The sequence below is a fragment of the Notamacropus eugenii genome, chromosome 2 (genome assembly GCF_028372415.1).
Source record: "Notamacropus eugenii isolate mMacEug1 chromosome 2, mMacEug1.pri_v2, whole genome shotgun sequence".
NCBI classification, from domain to species: Eukaryota; Metazoa; Chordata; class Mammalia; order Diprotodontia; family Macropodidae; genus Notamacropus; species Notamacropus eugenii.
Genome location: NC_092873.1, coordinates 70,610,300 through 70,632,405, shown reverse-complemented (window position 1 = coordinate 70,632,405; position 22,106 = coordinate 70,610,300). Strand labels below are relative to the sequence as shown.

Below are 22,106 nucleotides of genomic sequence, written 5' to 3'. Positions count from 1 at the left end.
GCTTCTTCCCCCTATACCCAGCCTCCTCAGTACTTCTCATGACTGGGGGTGGGGAAAGGCTTGCTAGAGTTTGGCCCATCTGTGGAGAAGAAGCATGGCCACAAGACTGGCCCCAGGGAGGGGGGCTTCAGACTGAGACATGAAGAGACAGCTATCTATCATGGTGAGGGGAAGACCACACACCTGGAGCCCTCTAAGAGGGGTCCATAACTGGGCCTCCCAAGGGTATTGTGATGACACCCATTTTTCAGGTAAGCAAACTGAGGCTTAGAGAGACTATGTCATAAGGATTCACACAGCTAGGAAAATTTCACAGGCAGAATTGCATTCAGCAGATCTGTAGAACTCGATCCCCAAGTCTCCAGCCACTCCTCCTCTATGCCTCTTTGGAGACGGTCCTTAAAAAAGACCCTAGAGGACATGTCTTTGTAAAATCCCTAGGCTTTGGGCGCCAGAAGCTGCTTAAACCAGTCTCACCACATTCCCCAAGGATCTTCGAAAGGAACCCAGGAAACTTGCTTCTTCAGCGCCACCTGCTGATGGAAGCAGGGATTGTCTTGCGCTTGGAAAAAGGTTAGAGCTAGCAGGGGCCTTCTTCTAGGAAGGGGGAAGCTGAGGATCTCAGATGTCACAGACTCTTGGACTGTCTCAGAGCCCATCAAAGCCCACTCATTTGACAGAGGGGAAAACTGAGACCAAGGGAGGGGAAGGGGCTTGCCAGGGCGAGTCTGTCATTTGGAGTTGGCCAGGGTCATCAGCAGAGAAGGGCACAAGTTTCCAAGGGGCCAGTCTTAGGTAACCCCAGGGTGGCTCTCTCTGCCCTCTCTCCCCTCTGCCCTTTCTTAACGGGAAGCAGTCTCAGAGCTGGAAGGAGCCTGGGAGGCATCTGGTCTCATCTTTGAATTTCACAGAGGAGACTAAGGCAGCCTAGGGAGGGTCCTACAACCCTGGGGTCCTTCTCCTGGAAATTCTTGTTCCAAACACAGACACATTCTGGGGGAGGAATCACTCAGCTGATTCATCCTAAAGCATCAGGTCTTCATCAGGCCAGCTGCCTCTCTGGGGAACCCAGGGACACCAAAGAGTGAGTGAGGGAAAACAGACCAGAAGGGGGAAGGGTCTGAGAGGAGGCTTGGGCCAACCAAGTCTCACCTCCCTCCTGATTTTGCTGAGACTCTCCCCTGGGTAGTGACCCACACCCTCCCACACTCAGGTGGGAGGAATTTCAGAGTAGGGCTGGGGCTTCCCATTGTGTGGTCAGACCCTTCTCTGGCTTAGTAACTGGGTGAGGTAGGAACTGCAGAAGTAAAGACAGCTGTCTAGTTCACTGGGAGCTTGCAATCTGCTTTTGCAGGTGTGCTAGCCCTGGCAAGGAGACTAGAGCCCTTAGATGTTAGGATAGAGGTGGCTGTGCCTGCTGAACACCTCTGGGGTTAATTCTGGAAGGCTCCTTGGAAGAAGTGAATTCTTGAACCAAGTATTAGAGGAGAGTTCACCTGAGGGCTGGTCTGCTAACCAGACTGGAGTGTGAAGTTGGGCCTTGGAACCAGACTGAGTATCCCTTAAGTCACTGGGATCAACAGAAGGGGGTGAGTGGGAGGGTGGGTGGAAGGGCTGAAAGCAGGAAAGCTGAATGAAGATGTAGGGGCAGCAGTCCCAGCCTGGGTTGACAAGGGAATTCTTTTTTCCATTCACCCATGCTGAAAGCAGAAGGCCCCAGGATCCCCCATTGGGGAGAATTGTATAACCAACACTCTGTGCCTTGGTAAATGGTCAGCCTCAGCTGCTCAGATCCTAAGCTTCATCACAGCAACAGACTAGAGCATGTCCCTCAGTCAGCTGGTCACCTCTCTAAGGCCTTACAGTGTGGTAAGATCCCTGAGATCAGCTTGAACATCAGGGTAGGGAAATTCCTGAATTCCTTTATGATGTAGTCTTGAGAAGGCTGCACCCATGCCCTCCTTATGGAGAAGGATGAGACCCTGCTTCTGGGCAGGACAGATTCGGCCCAGGCCCAAGGCTCCTGTGCTAGTCTCTGTCCAGGGGTCAGATGTCCTTGTCCTTGGCTTCCCTCGCCTTTATGGCCCCATGGAACCCTCAAGGCAGGGTGTGTGAACTTCACTTTTAAAACTAGTTGAACAACTGTATCTCACACATTTGGCTTTCTTTGCAATTCTGTGTGTTTTATTTGATGCCTATGATTCTGAGAAAAGGGCCATATCTGGTTGATTATCTCTGGTCAATTTCATGTCTGTAGCATCTCTTGTGAATGGTGTGGAATAGATGGTATCCAAGGTCCTAAATCTGTGGTGTTGGGATCTCTGGGATGCTGGCTGGTTGAGACCTTGCAAAGACCAGAGAGCTCAGCAACAAGTACCTCATGAGGGACAGCATGAGAGTAGTGTCTTCTAGGGGAGAGGCCAAACACCTCAGAACCAGAGCACTTCGGGATGTGGAGTCAACACAGGGCCCCTATGACTGACTGGAGGGTCCCTTTAGCCCTAGCTGTACCAGACAAAATCTGTGCTAAGAGGGTAGGAGGACTGGGGATTTGGGCTGAAGTAAGTGCACTGCCTTTTAAAGAGACATGAAATTGACCAGAGATGTTGTAGAGGTGAAATCAACCAGATATGGTACAGAGGTGTTATAGATGTTATAGAGGTGAAATGGACCAGAGATGTAGAGGTGAAATCAACTGGCTCATTTTGTAAAAGAGGAAAATGAAGCTCACAAAGGAGGCCTGACTTGCCCAATGTCACTCAGGTTGCAAGTGGCAGAGCCAGGATTCTGCCCCAAATCCCAAGATCCCGAATCAAGCCCTTTCCCTTGGCCCACATCTCCATTTATGTGAAGAGGGAGAGAAAGCTTCCTTCCCTTCCCAGGTGTGAGAGGTGTCTCCTTTTTGGAGACAATAACTACCTTTGGAGATATTATTGATCACAGCCAGGGACTCGTTAATTGTATAACAGTCATTGGGACGAGACTTAAACTGACTGCCTTGAGAGGGCTGCTAAGTTGTTAAAGACCCTAGGAGTGGTAGTTTTTCCCCCCACTTTGGGAAGAGTATCAGTCCTAGAGGACAGAGTTTTCCCATGGTCAAGGCAGTTTTAAAACCTCTCTGGAGAGACTTGAGGGAGTGAATTAGAGAGACCAAGGGGTGATTACAGCAGCAGATGGAGGGCACTTTCCAGGAGTCTGACTCTGAGTCTTGGAGTAGTCAAGAGCCACTTTCTTTCCCTGGTTCTCAACTCATGTTGAGAATCCAGCAGAGATAACAGTGACAATAGTAGCATTTACGTGCACCTACTATGTGCCAGGAATTGTGCTGAGTGCTTTACAAATATTATTTCATTGGATGCTCACAATTCTGGGAGGTAGATGCTATCATTGCTTCCATTCTACGCTGATGAAACAAATAGGTTAGGTGACTGGTACGTGGTTGCATAGCTACCGTCTCAAGGAGAATTGGAACTCAGGTCTTCCTGAGCACAGACCTAGTGTTCTATCCACTGTACTGTCTAGCTTCCTCAGAGATCTAGTGACTTGCCCAGGGTCACACAGTTAGTATCTGAGACTAGATTTGAACTTAGTTCTCCTGAGCCCATGTCCAGTGCACTAGCTAACGTACCACCTAGATGCCTAGTGACTGAACTCATTATCTTTCCCCAAAAATCTCCCCACTCCAAACCTAGGAGTCATCCTAGACTCACCACTATCTCTCACCAGCCTGTCAATTGCATCTCTGCAACATTTCTGGTAAGTTTCACCTGTGCAATGTCTCTTGTTGATTTCACCTCTGTAGTATCTCTTGTCAATGTCACCTCTGCAACCTCTCTCCAACATGCCCCCTTCTCTCCTCTGATCCTGTCTCTACCTTGGGACACAACCTCATAACCTTGTACCTGGACCATTGTCATAGCTTCCGGAATGGGAGATCTGCCTGCCTCAAATATGTTTTCAGTAGCCCATCTTCCACTCATCTACTAAAGTGATTTTTTCCTAAAACACAGGTCTGATCACACTACTCAATAAACTTCAGTTGCTCCTATTACCTCCAGGAGCTCAGTGCTCCATTTGGCATTCTCAGCTCAATCACCCTCCCCCTCCCTTTCCAGGCTTCTTAGATCTCACTCCCCATCACATACTAATCCAATGACTCTGGCCTCCTGTCTGGATCATAAATAAGACCTTCCACCTCAGCTTCTGGCATTTTCTCTGGCTGTCCCCTGGAATACCTGGAATGTTACCCTTCTTCATTTCTACCTCAGGATTCTTTCAAGTCCCAACTAAAATCCCACCTTTTCTAAGTCCTCCGAATTTCCATGCTTCCCTTCTTTCAATGTTGTACATAGTGGCTTGCTTATTTTATTGTCTCCCCCATTAGACTATAAGCTCCTTGAGGCAGGGACTGTCTTTGCCTCTCTTTGTATTCCCAGTGCTTATCACAGTGTCCAGGTACACATTAAATGCTTAATAAATGCCTATGGACTGATTGACTGAACTAGGCCTGCTTGGAGAAACTGCTCCAAAAAAAGGGTAAACTTACTTATTCCATTTTCTCCATCTATTTTATTGCTATATGCAATGGATAGAATGTTTTATTACCAAATATTTCTATGATATTTTAAATTTTGTGTAAAGTTATTTATATTTTTAATGATGATTTTCCAGATAAAGATTATTCTCATTGTGTCCTGAGTTGTTTTTCCTTTAGAGGAGTGTACTAAGGGTTGGTGCAGCCTGGAGATAGTTGACTGCACAATTTAGGGGGCTGGGATACCTCATTTTTCGCGTGACAATCAAAGGATTGTCTGGGGCTCAGAGCTCTAGGCATTTTATTAATAATCTTTATTTTTAAGTTTTCTAACTTTTCAGAGAAAAGATGCCTTATGGACCCAGGAACCTTGGTCTAGACTAAAAACCCTCATGAGCTATTGTCTTTCTCTCTCAGCTGATGGGTATCTTTGAACAAGGGACTCTCAGTGTTTCTCCAACCCATACAGAAGAGAGGAAAGGGAGGGCAGAGGCAAAGAACTCAAGTGAAGGTCACACCTTGAGCTGGCTCCTGGGGAGTCAGGGAGAATGCTGAAAAGAGACGAGTGGAAATGCTTCTCATCCAAACTGCCCTCTGCAGTGACATCTGCTGGGTTTCAGTGGATTAAAGGATTTCTCTTCCCACTTTAGTTGGTTGTTGTCCTTTGTCCTCAAAGGGGACCAAAATGACATCCCGATGCTGGGTCATCCCTATGCCACTGTGCTCGATTGTGGCTGATCAGTTCAATCCGAGCTCAGGATGCTCTATCACAGGTCGAGCACAAATAGTCCATGTGAACATTGGGGTGGATCTCTAAATCTGTGCATCTCACATTGCTTTTGAGCTACTTCAATTTTACATTGTCATAGAACACAATGCCTCTCTAATGAGGGCATGCCATGCTGAGTGATCCTATGTTCACTTTACAGTATATGTGGAGAGGAAACTGTCTACCCAATGAGAAACTCTTCTGGAGCACAGCTTTACTATTGGAAAGGTCATAAATATGTCTGAGAACAGAACAATGAAATAAATAAGTCCTTCTACATAGAAAACACATGGCAGTAAGACAGGACTGCAGAATTATACAACATGAACACTTTCCTTACAGCCAAAGCAGAAGACAGGGGTGGTGGTGAAGAGGGACAGAGAGTAGTGGGTCAATGGGAGCTATCACTAGAGCACCAGAGGGGTTTATTGTGGATGCATGACCCCTAGCACCTTTCCTCTGACACAATAGGGCTCCTCCCTGAATCAATTGACTGAGCATCACTCATGGGTGGCTCAGAAGGGTTTAATAAGAATGAGGATGATATGAAGAAATATCTGGAAGACAGAAGACTGAGAGAAGAGGAGGAAAGCAGGCACAAGTGTAGGGGAAGCAGAGAAGGTTCCAAGAAATGCCTCTGAAGTAACAGAACAGAGATAAGGCCTATGGGTAGTAGCCTGGGCAGGAGGTATAAAGGGATCGGATTCTATGGCTAGGGAGCACTTGAGGGTGGCCCCAGATACAGAGGGCTTCCCAGGAAGGGTGGCAGGGCACTCACCCTAGATGAGAACCCAGAGACCTCCTGCGCCAACACTCTCACTTTATGAGGAGAAGACAGAAGCCCAGAGAGATGGAGTCACCCCTTCCAAGGTCACGTGGGCAGGAAGGAGCAGAGGCAGTGTTTGAACCCTGGTCCTTCGACTTCCAATATAGTCCTGGCCATTGCATCGCACTGCCTCTTGTTCTCTAGTTTCTCTGTGGATCGCTGCTTCTGCTCCTTCCTCTTTCACTCCTTGCCTCCCAGGGCTCTTGGGAGAGAAGTGCTCGGCACACCTGATGCAAATGTGGGCTGTGATCTCCAGGTGAGAGGGAAGAGAAGACAGACTTCCCACCCTTCCCCAAGGTCATTTGTACATGGTTAGTGCGCATGCTAGCCTATCCCTTGTCTGTTGTCTGTGGCTGCTGCTGATGGCAAGCCTGCTACATCCCTCATCCCTACCCAATGAACCTTCCTGAGACTCTATCTGACCATGTTGCTCCTCTGCTTTGTGGCTCCCTATTGCATCCAGGCTAAAGTGCAGACAGTTCTAGATCTTGCTTTCTTTCTCAGACTTCTTCAGTACTCTTAATTACAAGTTATTTCCTAACCTTGATTCCATCTCCCATCTCCAAGCCTTTGCACAACTTGTTCCCTAGGCCTGGAACACCCTCTCTTCATCCCTGCTTCTTAGCATCCCCAGCAAGTCCTGCATATGTAGATGCCAAGTTTTTTCTGATTCTCCCAGCTGCTGGAACTCTCTCCTGGAGTCACATTTCATTACCTGTGTCTAGGCAATATTCCACTCTGCACCCACATGATAGCAGGCCCTGATTTATTCCTGTGTCCATTTGGACTGATCCTTTCACTGGCAAAGGGAACTCCTGCTTTGGAAACTCCCTCCCTGGTGAAAATTGCACTTCCTGTGGTTGGAGAATTTTGGGGATCTCAGAAAGTTTTAAGTGACTTGCTCATGACACAGCAATTATATGCCTGCAACCTTGGAGCTTCCAAGCCAGTCCTCTCCCCAGCGTTCATGTTGCCTCTCCTCTTGTATCTGCTGTGGATTGAATTGTCTGGGGGTCAGATGTGGAAAGACTGCAGTTGTGGGGAGTTCATGGCTGCCCTCCCCCTCTGGCTGCTCATACTCCAGATGCCTCCTCTGCCCATCTCCCTTCTGTGGCTTAGTCACATGGCGTTGGCCCCTTCTATTGCCCACGGAGCTTTGACCATTGTAGGTGGGCAGTTCTTCCTGCTGAATCCTTACCTTAAACAACTGAGGGGGAGGTAGGCTGTAGATCACTGGGGGCTCCAGGTTTTCTAGGAGGTGAACAGTTTCATGGTCCCCACCTTTGGGAATAACAAGAAAACTTTCTGCCTGAAGGGCACTTAACATAAATCACCAAGGAGGCATTCTGGCTTCACTGAGATCTGGGTTCAGAAGGTTCTCAAGTCCTTAATATGAGTGCCTTCATTTACCACACACATGATGACCAGAAACCTGACTCCAAACCTCCAGTATGAAGCAAACCTTCCTCTTCTTATGTACCAAGCTCTGAGTGATGCTCTTGGAGGGTGAGACCCATGGAGGAATGAATGAAGGACCATGACTGGGGAGATGAACAGATTTAGACAGAAGTGGTCCAGCTCCATTTCTTTCTGCCACACACCAGGGAAGAGGCTCTCTGGAAAGAATCTGCTGTCTTCTTTAGTGAGGGGAATTCCAGAGTGGTGTGCTCCGCCCATGTGCCCATTATCTTCCCAGAGACGTCTTTTAGAGGTCAGATTGTGCCCAGGTGATCCTTCACCTTGCAGCCGTCCCAGACGCACCTTGCAGCAAGCCTAGTGAGGATATCCTCGGCTGAACCCCACAGGTCCCTGCTATTTCCAGGGCCTCTGGGGAGGTGGCAGCAGCCAAGGCAAGGATGTATGCTGGGGCTCAGGTTGTCTTCAGCTTCAGCACTCTGGAGAGCGGCTCCTTTGCACTGGAATACATGAGGTAGGAGCCTGTGGTTGTGTTGAAGGCCTCCCAATCCCTGCAGCCAAAGGTCGGGAGATGGTGAACTGCCACGAAGCCTTCATAGCCTTGCCACCTGCAGGAGGAGAGGGGGAGTCAGGCTCTGCCACGTGGGCCCTCGCCGCTGAACCAGGGGTCAAGGGCGAGGTTTTCTTGGACTCGGCTCATCGAGTCAAGGACCTGGCTTCAAGCTTGGGCTCAGTCACTTCCTCCCTGGATCACTTCCCCTTTCCAGGCCTCAGTTTCTTCCTCTGTCAAGAAGGGGATTGGACGAAATGACCTCCAAATGCTGTCCACTTTTTCTAGTCTCTCTTCATCCCCATGCTATGTCTAGTCCTTCTGTGATTGAATCACAAATATCAGAGGCAGAAGGGACCCAGGGATGGCCATATTGCCATCCCAGGGACTTGCCCAAGCTCGTAGTGCCACAGAGTCACCAAGGTGGGCTTCCTGCTTCTGAGGGTGGTGCAGAGGCCACAGGTCTACATTGCTGAGGGTTTGAGGACAGAGCATGAGTCCCCAGTGAACAAGCTCTATGATACCTAGCTGGGGTGGGCCCATTACATGCGTTTAATCAATACCAAACACATGTCAAGGTGTGATGACCAGTTAGATTTAGAATCTGCTTAATGCTATGCAATTCCCAACTTACCCTGTCTATATTTTGTCTACACCAAGAGTGGCCTTCTGGCTCCTTGGGTGCAGCCTCTCAATTAAGTCTAGGTTTTATAGGACAAATCCTTCTATGAAGGGGATTTGTTCAGGGCAGTTTGGATTCAGTCAGAGGGCCACACTCGAGGGCCTAGAGGGCCACTTGCGACCTCGAGGCCACAGGTTCCCCACCCCGGGCTGTCTCCCCTACTTGATTGTGAGATCTTCAAGGGCTGCCCCCAGTATTTAACCCAGTTCCTGGTATGCAGTAGGTGCTTAATCAATGCTTATGGGTTTGACTGCTGCTTATGTTTGCAGGGGGCTTGTTAGTGTAGGGAGGATCCCACTGGCCCAAAGGTCACCCTAAAGGAGGATTCCATTCCATTCCATTCCATTTCAACTGTTTGAATGCCTTCTAGGCTTCCTGGGGATATGATGACAAATAGACCCTGATCTCAAGGTTATGTCAGGAATTAGTCAACACCACACAGACACAGAGTGACTTCAGGGGAGGCAAGCTAGCCCCTTACAAGAGAGAGAACCTGAGCAGTCTTCCAGGGAAGGAGGAACTCTGAGAGGAAAAGGCAAAAACATTCAAGGCACAGGGCACAGCCTGGGCAAAGACATGGAGACTAGATATGGAATGTTCTGTAGAAGGAGCTCCAAGGAATCTGGGTTGACTGGAACACAGAGCATGGGGTGAGGAGGAATGTGAGTTTGGAAAGATCTGGGAGGATCAATTGGAGCCACATTGGGAAGGATGGGAAGTTGTATCCTATAACAACAGGGAGCTGTGGGAACTTCTCGGGCAGGGACCAGGCATGGTCAGACCTTTGCTTTGGGCAGTCAGTCTGGCAGCTGCGGGGAGGGTGGATGAGAGGTGGAGGAGGGGTGAAACCCAACAGCCCCAGGAAGGGCCATTGCAGAGACTGAGGTGGGTGGAGGGATTGAACTAGGATGGTGGCCATGTAAATGAAGAGATGGGGAGAAGAGGAGAGAGGCTGAGTGCCTGGGAAGTGTAGAGAAAAGGAGGGAGAAGAGCTGAGGATTACTGAGTGTGACTTGAGGGGAAGAGAGACAGAGACACAGAAAGAAACAGAAAAATAGAGTCAGGGAGAAAGAGACAGAGTTAGAGACAGAAACCAGATAGTACTGAAAAAAGCACAGACAGAAAGAGACAGAGATCTGATAGTGTTGAGAGAGAGAGACACAAGACAGAGAGACAGAGACCTGATAGTGTTGAGAGAGACAGACATGAGACAGAGACCTGATAGTGTTGAGAGAGAGACACGAGACAGAGAGACAGAGACCTGATAGTGTTAAGAGAGAGAGGCACGAGACAGAGAGACAGAGACCTGATAGTGACGGGATAGAGACACAGAGAGAGGGAAAGTTGGAGAGGTCTCTAGAATGGAGACTTGTGGTACACTCACACATAAAAGAGATCCAAGATTCATCCAAGGAGACTGAGAAGGAGTGGCCAGACAGGCAGGAGGGGAACCAGGAGAGAGGACAGAGCCATGAAAACCCAGAGAGGAGAGAGGGTCCAAGAGGAGAGTGTGGTTAACAATGTCAAAGGCTAAAGACCTCAAGAAGGGTGAGGATGGAAAAAAATTCTTTAGACTTGGCAGCTGAGCAGTCATCGGTCACCTTGCAGATGTGGCAGATCTGGAAGCCAGATTGTGAGGAGTTAAGATATGATCAGGAGGTGAAAAAGTGCAGGCTGTGTGTGCGGCTGTGCCTCAGAGTTTGGCAACAGAAGGAAGGAAGGATGTGGGACAAGGACTCAAGGGGATGGCTTGGGCCAGCAGAGGTTTTTCACAGAGGGGACAGATCTGAGCACGTTTGCTGGCAGCAGGAAAGGAACCCGCAGATAAGTGAGACTGAAGATGAAAAGGAAAAAAGCAGGATGGAAGGACTGAGCTCTTGGAGGGCACACAGAGAAGAGTCGGACAATGCTGCACCCAGCAAAGATCAAACACCAGGGAACAGGGAATGCTGTTTGGGGAGAGGCTCAGAGAGGAGGATTAGCTTGGGACAAGTGGCCTCTGTCTTCTTGGTGACAGCCACCATGAGAGCTTCTGGTGAGAAGGCTCACAGAGGCTTGAGGGGAGAAGAGAAAGGTAAGCAGTGAGGCAGCCAGGGAAGCCAGGAAACATTGCCAGGCAGCAGTGAGGACCCTGCTGAAATCAGTGGACGTGTGGGCAGTGGGCCCGGTCAGTGCAGGCTGCTGGACAAGAAGGCTTCTTCTCTGCACAGATAGCCTGGGGTGAGAGAAACAGCATTCCTCTGAGGATTTTCTCTCCTGATCTCCCAATCATTTCTTAACTTCTTATAATCTGGTTTACAGACATGCCACATCTCTGAAGTGACCAATGACCTCTCAGTTGCCAAACCTGACGACCTTTTCTCCAGCCTCATGAAGAAGCTTGCCCAAAGGATCCTTCTCCAGCTCCCACCCATCCTATGCTGACCTTAAAAACTGGAGTCTTAGATTGGGATCCATTTGCCTAAACACTCACCAAGCCTTCCCTAATGACCTCCCCTTTGCCTCTTGGGTCCTTGGCTCGCAGTGAGCTCAGCTTAGACAACATCCCCTCACAAGACCTTTCCTTCCCGCCCCCAGACACTGGGGTCTCAGCCCCCAAATTAATTCTCATTCACTTTGTACATATTTCTTTTCCCTTCTCTGTCACCTGATGTATCCACTTGGGAGAGTCAGCTCCCAGAGGTCAGATCCTTGGGTCTCTGTATCTAGCGGACTTTGGCCATGATAGGCCCTTAATAAATCTCAGGGAAATGGAGCTGGATTGAAAAGCTCTATCTCTGTTCCCACCTGGCACCTGCCTGACCGGACTGTGTGAGGATCACAGGAAATGATATTTGTAAAGTGCTTCGCAGTGCCTGACACATGATAGCAGAGAGTTATTCATTTATTATAACCAATATTAATATACTCCATAACATTTATAACAATCAATATGCATAATTCCCTTGTTTGTTCCCTTCCAGCCTCAGCTGCCAAGTCAGCCACTGAGGTGCCAACCCTCAGAAGAGCCAGAGCTTAGCCATGGGATGTTAGGTGTCCTGCTGGGGAAGTCTAAGGTGCTGACTTCCAGCTCGGGGCCCCCCCCAAGCCCAGGCCCCCTCCATCATGCCTGAAATCATTTCCCTTCTTGGATTCTTTGTCCTCACCTGGCCACATAAGCTGCCTCATAGAGCAGCTGAGTACACAGCACCATTCATGTACTCTGGGAAGGTGAGTGGCCACAGAGGGACCAAAGATCCCTGGGGGAGATCTGGGGGAGAAGGAAGGCAGGTGTGTGGAGGACCCTCCACCCTGTCTCCTGCTGGCCACCGAGCCCAGCTTTTACCCCCCAGGTCAGCCCTGAGAAGCCGAACCTCCCCTCTAGAACCTGACCCCTGCCCATGGATGTCTCCTCCCTGATCCCAAGTGCAGAGGAAGGTGGTGGCCCTGGAGAGCTGGTCATCAGGGTCCGCCCTCCTGTCACCCTTACCATGGCAATAACCACAGGACTGTCTGGATCTTTGGGTCAGTGCTGGGCAGAGGCAGGGTCCCAAAGGCCCCGAGATCCCTCTCATAACTCAGAGTAAGGCACCAGGCAGGGGCCTCCCCCTCCTTTGACTGCTCCCCTGGGACTGCCAAGTGCTCTGAACTCGTCAGGGAGAGCCTGGGAGCTACTGGTAGTGGAATAGGTCACAAGATGGACACTGTGAGGCCAGTGGGCCACAGTGTGTGAGGGGGAAGGGGTGGAGGGTGGGATACCTGTATATGACACTGTTCACTGAGAAGGACTCCCCATCGAAGGAATTTGCTACCACCAGGAAGTGATCTTCTCCCACAGAGAAAAACTCCCAGTCCAGAGCGCTGCCAAGAGAATATAAGAGAGAGTTAGTGTAGAAGGCTCTCCCTGGGAGCAACCCTTCCCCCAGGGGCATCATCTACAGCCAACTAATTCCTAAGGAAATTTCTAATCCTATTGTTGGAACTGCTGAGTCCTGTGCCAAAGTACAAGGCATTTCCACTGGCTCATGCCCCAGGTCAGCTAGGGATGCACACCTGGGGCTGGGGCCCAGCACATCTGGATTTCCTGTTCCCTGTGATGGGAACGGGAGTTTCTGGAAAGGGCTAGCCACAGCAGGCTGTCAGCCAGGCTGTCTGAGGAACACCTGAGGCAGGTGTTCACTGAGGCCTTGGACAGCCTCACCTGGGCTGGGACATGAGCATCTATGTATCTGTCCCGAATAGCCTAGAGCTGGGGTGTGTGTGTGTGTGTGTGTGTGTGTGTGTGTGTGTGTGTGTGTGTGTGTGTGTGTGTGTGTGTGTAAACAGAGGTACTGCTGATGTGGATGCAGACCCACTACGGGACACACATCCACCGAGGGATGCATACCCAGGACAACCACAGAAGCAGATTAATGAAATGGTATGGGATGAGCCTGGATGTGGCTGATGTAAATCACTGAGTGGGTGGCTCTGTGGGTTCTACCAGTTGACAAATGAAAAAATACCCCATGATCTCCAAAGGCATGCATCATTCGCGATCAGAAAACCCCAGACTGCGCCCGGGCAGCTGGAATAGAGGCTCTTGCACCTTGACTCCTGATCTGGCTTAACTGAAGCCCCACAGAGGGTATCCAGGGATTCATATCTGTCTAACTCATCCATCCCTCCCAACAGAAGTTTCCAATGGTGTGTCCTATTGGGGTGAGGTTAGTAGCCAGGAGCCACCAAGTACCCCAGAATGATTTCACAAGAGTGGACAGATAGGCCACAATGCCTTTCACCCTGTGGCCACATCACTGTCACGGACATGATTCATTCCTAACACGACCAAGGCCTCATTGGCTGGATCTCTGGAGCACGGCACCACCAGGTTTGGGGTCCTCTGTCACAGAAAGGCAATGTCAGTTTGTCCACTTTCCAGGGCCATGGAACAAAAAAGACCAAGGAGAGACGGGTCTAGCCCAAGTTACCCCATGGCTACCCGCCATCTCATGGGCTTTTCCCAGCCAGGTTATCCTGGTGAGGCAGGGCTGGGTTCCCTCCCCCAGTGTGACTGTCCCTCGAATACCCCGTAACTGTTGGAACTGCTCCTTCCAGCCCCCAGGTCACAGCTTAGGACCTTGACCCTGTATCCACCATACAGACATGCCTAATGGGTACCTGCCTGTAGGTGAGAATGTCTTGGAACTTGACGAACATCTGGGCAGTGACGTTCAGTTCATAGATGACCGAGTTGATAGCGTAGGAGCTGTTCTGCACCCGGGCTTCGCTGTCATAGCTGTGACTGTTGGCCACCGCAAGGAAGAGCCGCTCACCGATACGGAACACTTCCCAGTCTGCAGCCCCGAAGGTCTAGGTGAAACCAGAAAATGGAGTAAGTGGGGGACCCAATAATGAGGGGTGCAGACGCCTCCTGTGGCCCCCAGATGGCGCTCTTGGGACCCCAGGGAAGAACAGCCAGGTAGCAGGAAGTGGGCGTGGCCACCTAAGGTGAGACTGGCCCTCCTCACCTGTCCTCGAGAATGCTCCGAGCACAGGGAGTTCGCCTCTCCATAGCTGCCCGGAAAGGGGGCAGAGGCTCGCCAGCCTTGGGCTGTGCCGTCCACATCGGGATGACGCTTATGCCCGCAGCGCCCTTGGAGCCCACACCTGTGCCTTCCCGAGGCTCCCACCAGTGCGTAGGACAGGCTCGCGCCTCCCCCTGCTCCTCACTGTCAGCCCCAGGATGGAGCACTCTCAGCAAGGGACCTTGGCCGAGTCCCAAGTCACCTCTGAAACCCACCCTTCGCCGCTGGGGGCTGGAGGGACTCCTTGTCCTGAGCTAAATACATTCATCCTAATTCAACAGAGCAAACTCCAGAGGAGACATCAGGAGCCAAGAAATGAACAGGATTCCAAAGAATTCTGGGTACAGAGTCAGAGGGGCCACGGGGTGGGGGGGGGAAGGAAGGGGGGGAGGGAGGAAGTTAGATAGGTCACTTAGACCCACTGGACCGCAATCTCCTCCTCTGTAAAGGGAAAAGACTGGACCAGGTGCTCTCTAGGGTCCCACCCAGCTCCAAATTTGGATTCTACAAAGAAGAAACTTCAGTTAGGGAAAAAAACCCATTTCCTTCCCCTAGCTACTGAAGGTGCTCCCTCCCTGCCTCTGGGTGAGAGCTGCCGGGCCTATTATCCACAAAAGGGCGCTGCCTTCCACTGTGGTCACCGGTGGATAAACAATCGAGCCTCTGCTCCCTGAGTGGATCAAAAACGGGACAGGGCTTTCTTGAGGCTCAGTTTCAAGACTCGTTGTTCTCTGAGCTCCCAATGTTTGTTCATTGACTGACTGGTTGAGCCACTGGCCACCCTTTGGCAAGGTGTGTTTCCTGGACATCCCCAGGCCTTCCTTTGCAATATCGCCCACAAACAGAGCGCTCCAGTGATTCACAAGAACTGAGCTGAGGGAGGTGCAGGCTCTGACTGGAACGCTGATGCTAAGGACAGTCTTTCCCAGAAATATGAAATGTGAAATTTGGTTTATGACAGAGATGCCCTGTGTGTAGTAATTTTTAATAGGAAAGATTTCTCCCCATTTTAAAATTGGGCAAACTGAGATGAAGAAAAGTTCAATGGCTGGACTGCTTTCATCCCAAAACTCAGAGACTCAAGAGCTTGAGTTGATCCATGGTTAAACAGGACACAGCCTTTTCCCCCAAAGAAAGAGGCTTTAGCCATCCAGTTCCACTACCACGGGCTACTATGCTTACAGAGTTTGCTCTTATAGAGTGGAGAAGGGAAGCCCAAGGATCCAGATACCCCCTGGTGGTGCTTGGTGGTTTTACAAGCCCTGCCCCATGGCTCTGCTGTGGTTCCTGTCAGGGGTGGTCTTGGGGCAGTCCTGTGAGGATTTGGCTTGGCCCCCTTTGGGGAAGGGGAACCGTGTCAGTGACAGTCTCAGAGCTGTGTCTCCAGGGCCAATGGCATCCACCCTTTATTCTGCAGAAGATGAGGGCTCTAGGAGGTGTGAGCAGACTTCCATCAGAGCCCGCACCCACCATATTTCCCCTCAAACTATAGACGTTCCATCTGGCATGCAGCAAAGATACTTAGCATATGCAATGAGAGATCCAGGGCCAGAAGACAGGCTTCATTCCCTCTCTCTGGCTTGGGAATTTCCCTAAGTCCCCTTCATCCCAGGGGAAATTCCATGCCTTCCCCCTCCCTGAAAGAGCAGGAATGAGCTGTCAGGATCATTGAAACCCCAAAGCCTTACACAGCCAACAAGTCAGGGAAATGATTCCCCAATCCTCCTCCAGGGAGTACCAATGTCCTCTCAGTGTGGATCTTCTCTCCAGTCATGCAGATTGCAGCCCATCTGCCCAGTCCTAGGGTGATCATCCACGTCCATCCAGCACACTGGAGCATCCTCCACAACCCTGCCATGAAGCTCCCTCGAGGGAGCCCTCTGTTGTCCCTTGGGCTCACTCTGACCTTTCCAGTTTTCTCCCTTTCACCCAAGTGACATCTGGTGATGTTCTGACAGGCCTTCCTACTAACACGCTGCAGCCTGCACACATCCTCTGCATGGGCAGCCTGAAGGATCCTCTGGGTCACTCCAGCTTTGAGTGTCCATCAGGCAAGGCCCCTCAGCCCCATGCTCCAGAGAAGGCCAGTGTTCCCAAGGTGGGGGGCTGTTCAGAGAAAAGCTTTAGGCCATCTGTGTCCCAAGCCTAACCATTCTGCTGCTCTCTGCCTCCCATCTGGGCACAAGTTCTTCCCAAGTCCAGCCCTGTCCCTCCCAAGTCATTCTGCCCTTGCTGCTACTAATGCCTTGGAGAAAAATCATCAGCTATGCCTACACCACCAGCTGCTATTAATGCCTTGAGGGAAAACCACCAGTTATGACTATACCACCAGCTGCCTTGGGAGAAAACCACCAGTTATGTCTATATCACCAGCTGCTACTAATGCCTTGGAGAAAAAGACACCAGCTATGCCTACACCATCAGCTGCTATTTCTGTCCTGGGGGAAAACCACCACCTATGACTACACCAGCTGCTACTAATGCCTTTGGGGGAAAACCATCGGTTACAGTAGTAAGCACCCCTATTACTTCTCTTCAGGAAACCCCTCCTTAGTAATCTTTCCCTATCTCTGGGGTGCACCCCTTCTTCCACATGGGCAGGCAGAGTCGAGGCATCTCCCGCACCAGCTTGGGAGGCCAAAGTCATCGGGCCCAATCTAAACACAGACAGGCAGCTGAGGCCCACAGCTTGGGGGCAAAGAGCCCCAAGTAAGTGTCTTAGGCTCCAGGGGAGGTTCCAGGCCCAAAGAGAACCCCAGACTCAGGATTCCTCAGGATTCCTTCAGGATTCCTGCTGACTCAGTGAGACTCCCCATCTCCCCATCTTTGGCTGTGCCTATATGCATGGGGTCCCCAAATCTCTGAAGTTTTGAGCTTTTAGAGCTTAAACCTACTAACTTAAAATATGACTTAAAAAGTTTTAATGGCTTGAAATTGTGCCAGGATTTTAGGGATCCCCATATAGATTCTTTGAGTCGGGCATGGGGAAATTCAACTAGAAAGGCTTGAGTTCTGGAGAGAGAGAACTCCGACCTCCAGTCAGGATCACAGGAGGAATCTGGGTAGCGACAGTGGCCAAAGGAGAACTAGTGACCAGGAGGGGGTGGGAGGTTCTGGGAAGAGGACACAGGGAGCCAGGGTCCATCCCTGAAGGCTCAGGGTGAGAGAGATGAGCCAGCTGGTGGAGGAAGGGAAGATCAGAGTCTGTAAGTTGCCTGGGGAGGGCATCGGCATCTCTGCCTGGCACCAGGTTATACCCAGGGCTTGAGCTGCCAGGTTGGCTATAGCTATAGCTTGAGTGACCTGTCCTGGTGACCACAGCACCTTTGTCAGGCTTCAAGCAGCCTCTGGCCATACTCTGTGCCCAGGAAGCCTTGGCCCCTCCCCCCAGATGGGGATCCAGCAGCTGTAGAGTGTGTCTGAGAACCTGTCCCTTCATCATGTCAGGTGTAGATGTCTCTCCTGGGCCTGGCCATACTGCCTTTGGTCTACCCTTTTTCATCTCCACATCCTAAGACTTTTCCTTGATAGAAAACAGAATAAAACTGAAAGGCCTCCAGGCCTGGGAGCTGGAGAATGGAGGGCTCTGTGTGCCCAGCACAGGTGACCATGGTTCTCCTGGATCTGGCTGACCACAGGTCTCTCTGGGCAACCCAAAGCCCATTAATCGCTCATCAGATCACAGAGAGACAGGATTGCTCCCAGCCTGCCAAGGAATCCCTGCCCAGACCAGTTTCAAACAGAGGCTCCAGCCAAACCCTGAAGCTGCCACTCCTGAGGTTGGCAGGTAGGAGCAGGGTGAGATGGAAGCTCCCATGTCCCTAGGGGAAGGAAAAATCCTCTTCAAGTTGCCTGGAATTCCCCAGGGAGGAAGTCTGCTTTCTCAAGGCTCCCAGAAAATCAGGGTGTCTGCCTGGGATGAGGAGACCTCTGAGAGATGGGTGCACATGGGAACTGGGAGCAACTGGCAGTCTCTCCCTGACAGGAGAGCTCCAGGTTGACCGGTGGTGAGTGAGATAAGGGCTGGCTGGTGGCAGTGGAGGACTGCTCACCAGGGGCACGACTAGCTATCCACCCTTTGCCAGGGTCCTGCCAAGCTCAGCCGACAGAGTGTTCTCCCAAGGGTGCTGGAAGGCAGGCAGATGGAGGGGATGAAAGTCAGTGCCCTCCCCAATGCCACATGCTGGCTAAGAAAAGCTGGACCTAATGGCAGGTCCACAAGGAGCCAGGGCAGCTGACCCCACTGTGCATTCCTGAGCCCCCCAGGGCTAACACTTGTCCTCACTAAAGCTCCAGGCAGGATGTCCATGAGCCAGGGCAAGAGCATGCCAATCCTTCTTAAGCTGAATTCAAAGGCTTTCCAACTGGCTCCAGATTAGGCTTCCCCAAATCCTTGACTGGTGGGGAAATCCCCTTGCTTCTGAGGCCACATTGCCCCTGCTCTTCAAAGAGCTTGGCATCAGACCAGCCTGAGCCAAGCAGTTGCTGCTATGACTGGTGGTGACCTGTACCCCTGGACCCATTCCCTCCCTACTCCTGCCCTGCTTGACTTTGGGTCAAGATGGTGGAGTCACTAATCAAGCACAGAATTCCAGCTTATCCAGCCATTTGTGGACACATCCTCAGCTCCATGCCAGGCAGGCACTGCCCCTGCTACTGAGGTCCACAAAAAGACCCAGGTGGTTGCAGCATGGGACTATGGAGAGGCTGGTCCTGTGGGTCAGAGGGGTTGGTTTCAAGTACAGCCTCTTCCACCCTCTGTCCATGTGACCTGGTCAGGTCACTGACCTCTAGGCCTTACTTCTCCTTCTCTAGAAGGTGTGGGTGTCGAGATGACTATTCTCAGTCTCTGGTCCCTGGCATCCTGGGACATCCCAGCTGAGTTTTTCCATAGCCCAGCTGGCTGCTCCACAAGCTTTAGATGTGTCTCTCTACATATGTATGTGGGCATATAAGTATGTGTGCATGCATGTAGGTGTGTGCCTGTGTGAATGCAGATGAGTGGAGCACAGGTTATGGCCAGGGCTCCAGGCCTTCCTGGATGAGCAGCCACTTCTCTCATTCATCCTCCCTGAGATGCATCAATTAGCGGGGGGAGAGATTTCAGGCAGGTGGGAGGGTGGCTGGAGGGGGTAGCCTGGGAGGGCTATGATGGGTCTGAGGGGTGACTTGCTCCTCACCAGGGTGCCCCTGCTCCCCTGACACCCCACACCTTCCCTTTCCCACTGCAGCTCAGGATGGGGACAGAGTTGCTAAATTCTTCAGTTTTAAGGCTCGCTCCTCCTGTGTCTGGCAAAACCACAGTCTGGGACGCTAATGCCTCAGACTTGGGAATTATGGGTCAGGCTGTGCACACAGCAGGTACTCACTGTGTGTTTGTGGGGCTTCCTGCTGTCTCAGGACTCCAGGGGTCATGGGTCAGGCTGGGCCAGCCTCTAGCTCTAAATTCTTCCCTCACCTTATATGCTGAGGCAGAGATTCGATCCTCACGGACTCTTAACAAGTACAGGCCACCCCACACTGAGTCAGGGCTTCCTGCCCCCGGGATCCCCATTGTTTCCCTGCAGGCCTCATGACCACAAGCTTGTCCAGCTCTGGGGAGCTCCCTCAACTGTGTCTGTGTTTCCTCTTTTCCCAATGTTTCCATCCATGTTCTCAGGGTCAGCTGCTCTCTCTGGGCCTGGAGCGCCCTCTCTCATGTTCCCTACGGTGGGCTGCTTCCTCTTTACTCTGTACCAACACCTTCAGAGTGGCTCTCTCCCTGCTCATAGGGGCTCTCAAGGGTGTCCAGGCTTCCTCTGTATCCTAGACCCTGCCCTCAGACTTGAATAACACCCTAAGCATCTACATACCCATTGAAAAGTCCTCCTGAGCTCCCCTAAACCTTTGCCATACAGGGAGGGGCAGTCCAGTTAGAACCACGCCCAGAATTCTGGGTTTCCTCCCCCCCCAACTTCCTCCTTTGTTCTCCCCTCAAACTCCAGAGCCCCCCTCTCTTCTTGCCTGCCTCACCACACTCCTCCAGAGTCCCATCCCCAGAAGGCCAGGAAGGGCATTCTCAGGGGTCACTACAGAAGGGCTGCAGGTCAGTTGTCCAAGGGGCTCCTGGGAGGCTCCAGCGTCATCTAAAGTTTGGGCCATGGTCCCTCTCAGAAAGGGGTCAGCAAGTGTCAGAGAAGCCACAGTTGGCACAGGTGGCCAGAGGGTCTGGCAGGATGAGCTCAGAGGCCCGGCAGCATTGAGGTAAGACACACCCCAAACACAAAAAGTCTTGAAAAGGAGGGTGCCCCAGGATCCCCTGGGCCCTGATAGTCCATCCTTGGAATGGATTTGATTAGGGAAGAGATAATGCAGTCTCCAGGCAAACCTGCCTGCAGTGGTTCTCACTCGCTTTGGGTGGACATCTTATCACTACAGTGCTGGGTCTGGAGTAAGGAAGACCTGAGTTCAAATCCAACCTCAGACACGTATTAGCCATGTGAACCTTAGCAAGTCACTTAACATCTGCTTGCCTCAGTTTCCTCATCTGTAAAATGGGGAGTACAACAGCACCACCCTGCCAGGGTTGCAGTGAAGATCAAAGGAGATTATAATTGCAAAATTCTTTGCAGAGCTATAGGAATGCTATTATGATGAAGAGGGTATGGGGGAGGCAGCTGAGTAGTATTTTACCTCCCACTTCCAGATATAGTGGACAGAGCTCCACCATCTCTAGAAGCCAAGAGAGTCTGCCCACTGCATATGAGGAAAGGTCCTGTCAAACCCACCAGGGAGGCCAGCTCAGACCAGGCCCCAGCTAGGAGTCAATATCCCAAGGTCATCTGGCCCAGCCTGAGGCTGTGGGCAACCTCTCCAGGGGCTGCTGGTTCCACATGGGTACTCCCTCCTCTCTCTTTACCAGCCTGCTGATCTCCCACTCCCTCCTCCACACGTTGCCCCTCCAAGAGACTCTCACCAAAGCGTCCCTCCTTGGCCACCCCTCCCAGGGTGCTTTATCTCTCCCTATTAGGATGTAAGCTCCTTGAGGCCCACACTGCATTGATGACATACAGCACTCAGCACAGAACCTCACCCAAGCAGGTCTCATTGAAGGTTTTTCCATTCATTCATTAGTTCATTCGTTCGTTTGTTCATTTGTTCGTTCATTCATTCACCTGAGCCCTAGGCTCTACAAACCGAAGGAAGGAGACAGAATCTGTGGCAGGGAAGGACATGGGAAGACCCTAGGCAAGGGCTGACACCACACTTCCCTCTCTCCTCCCACAGAGCATAGACTTTCCTTCCTGAGGACAATGGAGCAGCCCACACCTGGCCTTCCTGCCTCCCCACGCAGCAGAATTGCCCTGCTCTGACTCACATTCCACATCTTGTTCTGCTGCCAAGTGCCCTCACACTTCATCAATCATTCCCTTCCCAGACCCGCCCCAGGTGTCAAACCTCTGCCTGCCCCCAGGCATGCACCCTGTGGGCTGCTCCGACATTCAAACCCTCCCCACACCCAGATCTCCGAACGGTTTGCTTGTCCCATTACAGGATATCAGGACTTTCTAAGCTGGTCTTTTGATGCCTCTAGATAAAGGATGAGGCTCTAAGGCCCCTTCCTTAAGAACTAACCAAACTAATGACCAGCTGGACCCACCAGACTCTCGTCTGTTGCCCACCTGCCTGATGAGCAGAAGGGACCCATTGGTCCCTTCTTCAGGATCGGTCTGGGAAAGGATCCTGGCAGAGTGGCCAATGGTGCTTCTTGGCACATGGGGCACTATCGGTAGAGAATTAATTA

General features: G+C 51.3%; 1 protein-coding gene across 1 annotated transcript in view; it reads right to left on the bottom strand.

The window, feature by feature from the left end:
• Positions 1-3,429: 3,429 nt before the first annotated feature.
• TSPEAR (thrombospondin type laminin G domain and EAR repeats) overlaps positions 3,430-22,106 on the bottom strand; it is a 41,887-nt gene continuing 23,210 nt past the window's right edge. The window contains exons 10-12 of the mRNA XM_072637990.1: positions 13,921-14,108; positions 12,516-12,617; positions 3,430-8,153 (exon numbers count right to left, since the gene is read on the bottom strand). Of these exons, the coding sequence (XP_072494091.1) occupies positions 8,000-8,153; positions 12,516-12,617; positions 13,921-14,108 (444 nt within the window). The 3' untranslated portion in view covers positions 3,430-7,999. The remainder of the gene's footprint in view (positions 8,154-12,515; positions 12,618-13,920; positions 14,109-22,106) is intronic.